This window comes from Eschscholzia californica, unplaced genomic scaffold (assembly GCF_041429995.1).
Source record: "Eschscholzia californica isolate CP2 unplaced genomic scaffold, dmEscCali1.0.p SCAF_2, whole genome shotgun sequence".
Taxonomy (NCBI): Eukaryota; Viridiplantae; Streptophyta; class Magnoliopsida; order Ranunculales; family Papaveraceae; genus Eschscholzia; species Eschscholzia californica.
This window is the reverse complement of record NW_028238309.1, coordinates 48921553-48933392: the sequence shown is the minus strand read 5'-3', so window position 1 is coordinate 48933392 and position 11840 is coordinate 48921553. Positions and strand designations below refer to the sequence as shown.

Genomic DNA, 11840 nt, shown 5'->3' with positions numbered 1-11840 from the left:
TTTGTTCTCTGGATTATTATTCTCTTACCAACTAAAACATTTTTTTTTTGTTCAACAAAAAAAAAACTAAAACATTTTTTGTGATATATAGTTTTGTCAACACTGAGTTTGCTATGGATTCAACTAGTGTTTATGGTGAAATAAACAAGGGAGGTCGCAGCTTGAGTCGTTCATATTTAGAAATGGTAAAAAAATGTGGAGATGCTTTAAGATTAACAGAATGGGAAAAAATGAATGACTAATTCTGTGTTTATATTCTCGTTTCCGGTTAGGGAAAGTGGTGAAAATAGTTGCTAGAGATGGAATTACTGAAGGGCAATAATGAATTAACAAAATAATTTTATATTTTACAGCATCTCCAATGTAAAACTCAAAAAAATCTCTATTCGTCCTGTTTGTTGAGTTCCAATTTTGAGATTCTTATTTTTAGAGCATCTCCAATGCAAATCTCAATCTTAGAAACTTGGAGTGCCACGTAGGACTTTTAGAGTTTTTATATTAAAATTCATCTCCAATGCAAAACTCAATTCATCTCTAAGTGGCAACTTAACATTTTCATATATTTTAATGAAAAAAAATGTTTCAAAACCAATTTTTGGAGTTTTAGAGAGTTGCATTGGAAAAGTCCTTCGAACAAAGGATCTCAATCTTGACAAATAAGAAAGAGAAAAATTAGAGATTGACATTTGATTCTCGACACATAGGATTTTTGGAGTTTCTTTTGAGTTTTGCATTGGAGATGCTCTTAGGTGGCGAAAATAGTTACTTCAATTCTTGTATGTCTTCAATGCAAACTCTAAATTTGTTTTCTTTACTTACATGACATAGTATTTTTGTACAAAATAATTAGTTATTTTGAAAAATATATGATAACTTTATTTCTATTGGTTAACATTTAAATATTGATGAATTTGATTTCTAGAGTTATCTCAAAAAGACACTCTAAAAATAGAGTGTTCTCTTGAGATAACTCTATTCCACCCTCGACTAGGGTGGGAATCGGTTCGGACAAGCGGAAAACGGACACTAACTCAATCGGTCCTGGCAGAATAGGCACAAGTCCTAAGTCTCCAGTCGGACAAAACGGGCGGACATTTAACAAAGTCCCCATCCTGACCGTTTTGATAGTCGGGCAAACCGAATATCGCTCAGTCGTGAACCGGTCACTAATGAACAAATAAAGAAATTTTCGTTCGAGATTAAAACTGCTTAGTAGCTAAATACAACGTTCTAGACTTCTACTTTACAATTCCAAAAAGTAAATAAATACAAAATTAAAAGATAATCGTTGAAATTTCTCATGGATTACGATCGTTTCTATTCTTCTTCTCATGGATTACGATCGGTGTATTGTGATTCCAGAATCCAGGGTTACTAATGAGATATTGAGATTTTGGAGGAAAGAGAGACTAAAAAAGTAGAGAGGCAAAGACAAGATCAAGAAAAGTGATTTCTAGGGTTACATATTTTTACTCTTGAAATTTAACGGTTGTAGCTAACCAAACAAATCTAAAGGCTTGAAATCAATCGTATAGGAGAGTGGGTATAACGAGTAGGATAAACGGACGGGTTCGATTGGACGGACCATATAACGCGCGGACTCGGTCGGATCACCGGGTAAGGACCTATGCCCGCCTCTGTCCCCTTAAGCTCTTTCGATCGGTCGGGTACAAACTCGGACGGTCGTGGCGGGTTCCGAGTTTTCGGGCCAAAATCCCACCCCTACCCTCGACACTTCATCTTTGAGATCTTAATTGAATTTGCATTGGAGATGTTTTTTTTTAAGAAAAACTCCAAAATTCATGTGGCAACTTCGACTTTATACGATCGAGTTTTTCATTGGAGATGCTCTAAGATTATAATGTGGAGTACTCAAACCCCGAGACGAATGCGGAGATGGTTCGAGAACACCTAAAAGTAACGAGAAAAACCCTGCCAGCTTCACGCTATTTTCAACCAAATATTTAGATCTCTTTCACTACATATATATATTGAAGCTTCTGTTGAAGCTCAAAAAAAGCTTCTATTTGAAGCTCATGCCTTAATGCTCTTCAAACTGAAGCTAATGTTCTCTGCTTTAGATTGAAGCTTGAGAATGAGAATAATGATGAAGGTAGTGGTGACAGGAAGAAGAAATACTTCAAAAAATTGGTTAAAGGTAACTTGAAATGGAAAGTCTGACTGTTGCCAAAGATCCTTTCAAACCTAACCCGACGAGTAAGCAAAGGAGAGGACGGAGAGGAAATTAATCAAACAACCTCCAATCCCCAAGTTGGCATGATTCTCTTCTTCAACTGTCAAACTTTTATGAGTTTTTGAAAACTTACGACCGTAGGGATCATATAACTTTACACCATGGAAACTATTTTCTCTCAAAAACTTTGATCCAAACGTATTAAAAGCAAAGATGGTTGCTTACCAGTTCACAACAAAAAGAGGCTTGACGAACACATATGTATAGAAAAAAACATAAGCATAAAACTTTGAACTCAGCCTGCTAAAACCGAAAGTAACAGAAGCGGGAAAAAGAGACGACTGAGCGTACTCCTATTCAACTAACTGTTACCAGTAATTGAGGTAGTCAGCTGATCTTAACAGCATTGAGTTACCAAAATACTTCCTCATTACGATACCTTCCCTCACCTCTTTCTCTTGGCAGCAGAAGCAGCGGAACCACCTGTACTCCGACCTCCTTTCTTTTCGGCAGAAGCAGAAGCGGCTTTGGATTTTGCAGCCGGAGTTTTCTTTGCACTTGAATTGCCCTTGTTTTTCAAGTCAAGTTGCACTTGAATTCCTATTAGATTTTTTTGACACAAACAGATCAGTAAGATGTCCGGAAAAGCAAGTGATATTATGGTGAAAACCAAAAGAAAAAATTAAAGAAAACACAGCATTTAAAATCTATTAAGATCGTTCGCCAGTTCCCATGAATATATGTGACTATATGAGAATGTTCGTTCTCCCCACCTTTCTTGCTATTACTCTGGAGATCCAGTTCCAGCTTCTTCTCAGATCCATCTAAAAATGGAAAAGAAAATAAATGAACTTCTGTCAGATGGATCAAGAAGAAATACCACTTCAAAAAAATACCCACAAAGCATCAACTAGTGTACTATAAAGCAGCGGATTCATCTATGAATCAAGAAGTTAATGTACATAGTGCAAATTGACGGGATCATTCAAAAAAGAACCCAAGCTAATCTCATGTTGTTCTTTGAGAAAAAATGGTAGGTGATAACAACAAATATAAAACTTCTAGATACAAGAGGAGCAAAGCTATTCAAGGAAACCCAAGATCCCATAGTTTTATCACATAGGGATAGGGTGCAATGACTAGAGTTCAGCTGGAAAAGTTCATAGCTGAAGAGCTTCCACCTTCGGATTTCTAGAGTAGAGACTAATATTTACATAGAGATGACTTACCTATTTCTGTGTCTGAAGAGTTCTCTTCTTCACTTTCAGCTAGCGCTTCACCAATTTCCTCTGTCAAGCCCTCGTCAACTGGCTCCAACATTGCTGCTACCCGTTTCTTTGGGGCCTTTTTAATTCCTGGAAGCGTTATTAAATCTGCTGCTCGTATCACACGTGAACTGCTCCCTTGTTTGTATGCCTTCGTGAGCGCAGCTTTTACTGCTGGTGGTATGCCCTCTAGTGGATTTGGGTGTTTCTGATGTAAATAGAACATGAAATAGTTGGCAATTTGAGAACATAACAAAATCTACTGAGCCGTATTTTCTAGACCCCATTTGAGTCATCAATCAATTTGAAATGATAGGACAAGAAAACTCGATATATTCACTGGGGGTGCCAAATCTATCTCTATAAAGACAAGTAAAGACACCTGGAATTTTGATAACTCCATGATTGTGTCATAGTCCTCCTGACTTATAGAGTAAGCATCCATGAATTCCACAACCTTCTGAACTGCCTCATCCTGATAATTTATTCAAAAGAAAACGCACAGAGATTACCATATCTACTATCTTGTCAAAGCTGTTCTAAATTGTGAAAGACATGTGATATCACCAAACCTTAGGTAGCACCCGAAGTGGTTCAGTTAGTTGCTTCCGGATAAGAGATAGGTAATCTACACGCAATGTTTCCCTGCAAGAGAACGTTCAATTAAGCATCTTGTGAGGAGAATGGCTAAAAAACAAAATCATAAACAAATGAGGAACAGAGGTTCTAATTTTCATCCATGTAGTTGTAATAGTAAGAATCTAAGATGAAAAGCAAAAATAATCTAGTGCAGTTAGACCACCTGTCTTTGGAAAATGACAAGTGAGGGTCATCTTTGCCCACACAAGTTTGCTTTTCAATAAGAACTCAAAGATAGTTCACGCCAGGGTAAAAGGCACTGAGTGTGGTTTCCTAACCTTATTATCGCCTAAAATTATCTAAACGTCTTTGGGAAACGGGATGCAGATATTCCAACCACGGGTGTACATTGAATAGGTAAACATTACTACACATAACGATCTTAATGTTCTGAAATAAACAAATTTAATTGAATTTGAAGGCACAATAGATTTATCCATGGACTAACAGCGGACCTGTTAGAAATTGATTCTCGAGAAGCCAGAAGATGGACATGTAGATCCTCCAAAAGCCTCGTGTTCTTGCCCATTGTTGAGTTCTTCCCAAGCCACCCTCCAAATCTATTAAAGTTGCGCTCACCCTACAAAAACAGATATCAATGATCAGTATAAGAATATAAAGAGACTCAAATAAAGCATAACTCAATGCTCCACCAATAGGTCACATGATTGGCAGATTATTAAGTTGCAGAAACTGGATTTCCACGATTCTGTCCTCTGATGGCAGAGTGACTTGAAGAATAACTTCTGCTGAGGTTGTATTTGGTAGTGCGAATCCCTACATAGTAAGTTTGTTTCTTTCCCATCTAAAGCTTTGGTTATTAACCTTTCATACGTTTTCTCCTTTTACTAAATAACAAAATAGGTCTGCCTACAACCACACATGCAATTCATCACGAAGAACTCTTCAAAATGTGCAAACAATTTGAAAGTATCCAAGTAATACCTGTTCAAGGGTCTCCCTTTGCCCATGTAATAAAGCAGCACTGATGAAAACAAAAAGAAATTAGTGGCCACTTGCGAAAGGCGAACTGAAAGCTCATTAGAACACAACGTTCTTAATTACTGAATTCAGACAACATACGGAATTATACAAGATGCGAGGGTCCCAGTTTGAGAAAGTTGCCACTGTTGATATCTACGTATCTGTACATTTACAATATCTCCAGTTCCAATAGAGTCTGCAGCGCGGGCAATCATGTTCAATCTTTTGATTCCATTCTCATCCTTACCGCCAGAACTTGGACGATAGTTGATGTAATTCTCCTAATATTATGTAACAGTAAGAAATTTTTTGAATCAATATAAGTGACAAGCAAAATATATGATGTATCTTGGGAAATAGCAGAGCTCGATATCAGTGCTTTCTCATCAGTTAATGAAACTCCAAACAGATAACAACATTAAAACCCATAATATAACTTTATAAGAACACTACGAACTCGTCCTTTGAACTTGAAATGTGACAACTAACAAGTTTTGATGTTGAAACTTGGAACAGTTAACAAGCATACTTCTTTGACTCAGAAGGCCACGGGTTACTTTATGAATGTCAATTATGGTAAGCAAGAGATAGGCTAAAGCAGTACAGATATTCGTCTATAACTTGAAAAGGATTTTTTTTTTCTTCAGAAAACCTAATGGTCAACAGAAAAAAGACAGAACAGGAGGTATCCAGAGTATGGGAAACCTAATGCCGATACTTTCTAGATTTTAGAAGCTAGTCAATACTAGACCAACGTTGAGAGCTAAAACTACGCACATAGACCCAAAAGGAAAACCTGAATAAGAAGAGGAACAAGGTCAGGGTCGCTCATGCACAAGTCCACTCTCTCATCCATCCTCAACTTTCCACCATTAAAACCGAACAACCTACATAAAAGGCAAGAAATGTTAGAATGTCGACAGATTCATAAATAACGTACGGTTACTTCAATACTGCAGAGAGTTGTGGATCGTTATAATAAATATAACATTAGAATTGAACTTCTTGGAATAATGTGAGCAATAATAGAGTCCAAAACTAAGAGAGACAGCAGGAAACAGTAATTCAGTACCCAACAGAAAAGAAATAAAATGAAGAAAAAAAGAACATACTTGTCAACAGCAGTGAAAGGTGAAATATCTTCATCCTTCGCGCTACTCAGAAGGCGTTGCCTTATGTCATCATAGTTGATAACTGACTTTGAAAGGCTCATGTACTGCAACTGATTTAATGCCATGCGCATATCTCCATTAACCCTGTCTGCCAGTTCCTCAAGAGCAATCTATGAATGTCACAATAATATAGAAACAACCAGAGTTGATCATTAGTATAATAAAAGTACTCGACAAACAAATAGAAAAATAAGAAAAGAAAATACGATTACATGGCTAAACTTTATAATGATCGGAAATTATAATTTCAATAAGACTATTTACCTCATTAACTTGGAGACCTTCGGCAGTAGCAACTTGCATCAACCTTTTGGCCATCTATCAGGTACAAAAAATAGACTACATGTCACAAATCCCGCATTTTAACCGTCACCCAGAACTTCGAAAGAAAATTTGTCATAACATAATATAGATTCCAAGCAAGAAGACACAGAGAACACAAGTTTTAGCAAAAGCACATTTAAGAACAAATAAAGTGGCGGCAGGTTCACATGAGCCTTGCTCAAGATTCCCTTTAGAACACTACACAGTGACAGAAAAGTAAGATCAGATGACTGAGCAAAAAACGATGTAAAACAACACACTATCAGTCTATCACGAAGCTGTACTCTAAGATACATGGCAACTCCGCATCGAAACTCAGAAGATGCATATAGAACCACGGTCCTAAGTTTGAAAGCTCGGTTAAGAGATTTTACTAAAACCGCACAAGCGCTATTACGACCTGAACTATTTTCGAGTTCCCTCTTTCAAAAAGAAAAGATTTATACTGAACTTTTGTTCTGTTTCTAAGGTATAGTGTTTTGATCTAATCATCTAAGATATATATTAACTATTGCATGATTATTGATACGAAGTAACCATAGAGATGGCGTATCTCCAAATATGCTAATGACTAAATGCTTCTAGAGGAGTACAAATGTGGAAGGACCTGTTGTTTTGTTGGTTTCCTGTAGTTAAGAAGCAAACAGTAGTTGAGAAGACTCTTCAGTTTCTGACTGTAGCGATCATTGCAGATACAAATGATGGGAATTTTGGACATCTTAATGCTAGCAATTAGGTCAGCCACTCCACCTCTATCTCCAGCAGACATACCATCAACTTCGTCCATAATCAGAACTGTCTTTTGATGCTTTGACCTACCAGTTCAATTAAAACAAGAATGAGACAATGATAACATGTTTTTTCAAGAAAAATATATGGAATTACAGTAAGCAAGTCCAACCGAGCCATGTTAACGTTCAAAGATTCATTGCTGACAAGTTCTTTTATGGAGTTTGATGTGCTTCCTCCAATTCCTTTGATAATTTTAGAATCAGCTTTTCCACGACTGTCACTAGCATTGACCTTGAAAACAGAAATAGGACAGAATATGGCAATGGTAAGCTCCAAAGGTGGAAGCGTCATTTAACATGCAAGATCTGGACTGATGAATCATAAACTATCGTGAAATGGAGAGTAAATAAACAATAAAATGCTGAACCTCTATGCCCTCGAATCCAAGCATCTTGCTAACCAACTTCGCTGATGTACTCTTTCCAATGCCAGGTGATCCACTTATCAGAACAGCTTTTTTAGCTGCAGAATCGTTCTGCTTTTTCCCTTTTCCCTTCTGGCTAGTATGTAAAAATTGATCATTCCAATGCGTCAACCAGTCATGAAGTTGCTTAATCTACAAGTGGTACAATACAGAAGAGGAACTTAAGAACAATGGTTCATATAACAAAATCAGAAGACAAATGGAGGCTGTTGAGTAAATAAGAGAGAAGAAAAAGGGATATATATATATATATATTGTGCATTTATTAGAAGAAAGAGACATACAAGTGATTGATTGCCCAAGATGTCATTTGGAACCTTTGGTTTGTACTTTTCTGTCCACGTCAAACCAGTACTTTGGTTTTTTGGCTTAGCAGCAGAAACACCAGAGTTCAAAGCTTTTGGAGGAGTTCTCTTCTCCAAAGAAGATACGTTTTCACTGCCTAGAGAAGCCCAATGAATAAAAAAAACAGGCAAAGCCAAACATATGTAACTAAATCATGATACCAAGGAAAAGAATCCTAAGGCAAGACATCAGAACATCGCAGTAGAAAAATTGAACTGGTGAAGTTGTGATGCTATTGCAATCATTAGTTAGAACTTCAATAACTTGCATAAATATGAAATGTGAGCAATCATTTAACTGTGTATAATTGAGGCAGAAAAAATTGAAATATCTTTTGTAGGACCAACATGGAGATGTCCAGCATTGATTCCTGGTAAGGGTGATTTCTTCAACATGTATAGATCATTTTTAAAAGATCACATTGTTCTACCTCCTAAGAAGATTGTTGAACAAACGGTCAAACGCATGGGTTCAAAAGCTTCAAACTTCAACCAACTTTTGAGTGAAATCAGTGACTAGAAGTTTTTATGAATTTTCTTGAGAACAATGTTCACGGCATGAAATCGTCCACACCAAAATCAGGAAGCGGATCATCTCAATGCAATTACTTGATACAACTTTTTGGATGTGGTTCTTTATTTTGGTTGAGATTTGGGAAATGCTTCTCCCAAACCTTGTCTCTTGACAGGTTTGAAGCATGTGTGATTCCCTACAAAAATTATTGCAACCGTGGTACTAATATCTGAAGTCCAAAAGATAACTGGTTTCGTAGATAGAAAAATGGCGCCTAGACAATAAATCGCAGATGTGCAAGTATAAGCACTCAGAACATGCAATACATCTTACATTTGATTTAACACGACTGACATGACAATGTTTTTTAAATTAATGACTAATATAAGTTGTGTAACTTAACTTATGATCAATAACCAACTGAGCTTTGAGCTGTTTGAATATACCTCTTACTATTTTTAGAGGGCTCCCTTTTGGCTGCGAGACAGCAACCTTCTCTGCAACTTTGCTCTTTGGTTCTTGTGGAGATGCTTTTGTGGGTTTTGATTTACGTATCAAATCAAACAACCCATCCTCAGTCAGAAAGGAAGTTCTGCAAAGTAACAGAAATACAGGAAGTTGCTTAAAAGAACGTAAAACATTACAAACGACAAATTGGGAAAACAAAAGACAACATACCCCAGTTCTTTGGCTTTATCAGATTTCCGTCCTCCAATGTCTTCATCAGCGAGAAGATAATTCTGCAGAAAGAGAGTGCCAATCAGAACAGATATATTGAACTGGAATTAGACAAGCCCCATAGTGTTGCAGAGCTCACAGTTTTTTTACTGACAGATCCAGTAACTCGACCACCATGCCGCTTTATCAAATCTTCTGCTTCTTCCCGTTCCAGGCTAGAAGATACAAATGGTTAATAAGCATATGCTGATATTACAAAAACAGTTAGCTAATTACAACTGACAAGCAAGAATTGGATAAAAAAGCAGGCAAAATGGCAGATAAGGAAATTACAATTACACCGCCTAATATAAAGATAGAGAGGCAATTTATATTTGTATTAATAAATCGACAAGTCTCAACCATCATCAAATTCAACTTTTGCTTGTCTAAGATTGTTGAGCCTGAAATGAGCCACAAGGTCCTCCTACATTCTATTTATAAAGACGAAATATTTTTTGTAATGATCTCCATGCAGGAAATCAGTAACATTAAAAGCTCTATATAGATATTAGGTCATTGATCCACGTAAAAAAAGATGTTTTCAGATATGGTGGTTTGTGCTACCCTTACAATACAACATATCAGATAATAGGGAGCAAGATGACATCAGAACGTCATCACGCCCATTTAGACTAAAAGGATGGATACACAAAAGTTAAGATGAAGAAGAAATACCTGTCAAGGGTTCCACTTATAACAAAAGTCAGACCAGTTAAACAATCAGGGGAACCCTCTGGGACTTCCTGAAACACGAGAAGAATGGTTCAGTGTGAGGATGCTGGGGACAAAAATTACATCGTAGATGGAAGTTCAAACCCAAAACACTGTTCCAGTTTCTGAATCAACGAACACCATTCTTACGGTTCTTACCTTTTCTCCTTTATGCGGAGGATCTTTTCTCTCACCAAAATTCATGAACCCACCTCTTCCACCGCCTCTTCCTCTCCCTCTCCCACCAGCTGGTGCCGCAGCAGATCCTCTTCCACCACCTCCCCTTCCAGCAGGTTTAAGAGAACTACCGCCCACTTCATCATCAACACCGTCATCATCATTCTCTTCAGCTTTTACAGATTTCTTAACTCCTTTACCAGCGGCATTCTTCAATTTCTTGGCTGGACTAGCCACATCACTATTTTTCCTTGATTTCGGCATCACAAAGACATCATCATCATCATCCTCGTCTTCAACCTTGTGAAGCTTCTTTGCCAGTGGAGGTTTCACATCATCGTTGATTTCCATCCTACTTACCTCAGCTTTTCTTTTAGCCGGTATTTTCTCAATCTCTTTTTCATCCTTTGGCTTTTCCACATCTTTAGCGAAGTATTTACTAGTTTTCCTCCGTCCCGAGCTTTCTTCAACTTCATTTACCTACCCAAACAAAACAAATAACAGTTCATACTTCTCATTCCCTTTCTATTTAAAACCCAGAACTAAAATATCAATCTTTCACTTAATCTTCATGATTTCTTCAACAAATCGACAAGTATTAATTTTCCTAAGATTTTAAAGGTCAACAACTATATATATTAGATTAAAAATGCTTTCTTCAGTTATAACAAAAACCCAAAAAGTTAAATTTGAACAACACAATGTCAAAATGAATAATTTTTGTGAATGGGGATTCTTACTGGTTTCTTTGATTGTGATGAGATAACTAAAACAGGCTTTTCAGATGGTGATGGAACAGCAGAAGCAGTTGGTTTAGTAGGTTTTGATGCATTTCCATTCTTATCGTGTTGTTTCATAAACCACTTCCGGATATCAGACTGCGACTTCAAATGATAAACAAAACAAAATTCTATTAGAAAGAACAATCAAGTAGTAATACAGAAGAAAAACAAAGAAAAGGTAATAATAACTCACCATTGTTCTTAGCTCTAGAGTAAATCAATTTCTGATCAAAATCCCAACATTAGGCTGAGAAATTAATCGATTAAAAACCCAAACCCTTGTTTTCTCAGAAACCAAACCCTTGATCGATTCCGATTTCCTTTTCTTCTGTGTTTTGGTTGGGGTGGGGTGGGGGGGGGGGGGGGGGGGGGGGGGTAAAATAGGAGGGTTTTGTAAGACTCTGGTATTTTGGGGGCAAAATAGAAGAGAAGGGTATTTATTTCCAAGATGATTTTGATCAAATTTTCGGGTTAGTTTTTACTTTTTATAGTAGTCTTATAGACAAGACATTGTTTCCTTCTTTAATACACCATTTACAAGGTCTAGGGAATTTTAGTTAAGGATCTTTTATTTTTCAATGATGTAGATGGCTCTAATTTACAAGTTATTAATTTTGTGAGTTGTCCAAAATTACATGGAAAAGCCACTTTTTTTTGTTTTTTTTTTTTTTTTTTTTTTTGTTGAAAGTCCACTTTTTTTTTGTTGAACGCCACTTTTTTTTGTTGAACATGGAAAAGCCACTTACTAGGTTGAGAAATAAATTGGGGAAGGGAGAAAAGTTGGAGAGCTTTCTTCTG

General features: G+C 36.8%; 1 protein-coding gene across 2 annotated transcripts; it reads right to left on the bottom strand.

The window, feature by feature from the left end:
- Positions 1–2365: 2365 nt before the first annotated feature.
- On the bottom strand, positions 2366–11840 carry RFC1 (replication factor C1). Of its 2 annotated transcripts, XM_086660387.1 has the most exons (23): positions 11757–11840; positions 11236–11689; positions 11001–11138; positions 10243–10740; positions 10048–10115; positions 9470–9545; positions 9331–9392; positions 9099–9244; positions 8079–8236; positions 7738–7926; positions 7480–7601; positions 7186–7393; positions 6519–6572; positions 6195–6364; positions 5879–5969; positions 5182–5363; positions 5044–5083; positions 4554–4678; positions 4032–4104; positions 3842–3934; positions 3424–3667; positions 2968–3018; positions 2366–2794 (listed from the first exon to the last, which is right to left on the bottom strand). In XM_086660387.1, exons 2-23 carry the CDS (start codon positions 11236–11238, stop codon positions 2640–2642), a joined length of 2946 nt encoding a protein of 981 aa, XP_086516513.1. In that variant the 5' UTR covers positions 11239–11689; positions 11757–11840; the 3' UTR covers positions 2366–2639. The 2 variants fall into 2 exon arrangements, with proteins under 2 accessions (XP_086516513.1, XP_086516512.1); XM_086660386.1 differs by lacking the exon at positions 11757–11840 and having other exon boundaries at positions 11001–11144.

Excerpts from the sequence above, each read along its gene's own strand:
- RFC1 (XM_086660386.1), bottom strand. Across the intron at positions 8,237-9,098 it reads CCCTCTAAAAATAGTAAGAG|GCAGTGAAAACGTATCTTCT; the intron begins GTATATTCAAAC and ends GGGCTTCTCTAG. Across the intron at positions 5,364-5,878 it reads TTGTTCCTCTTCTTATTCAG|GAGAATTACATCAACTATCG; the intron begins GTTTTCCTTTTG and ends ACATAATATTAG.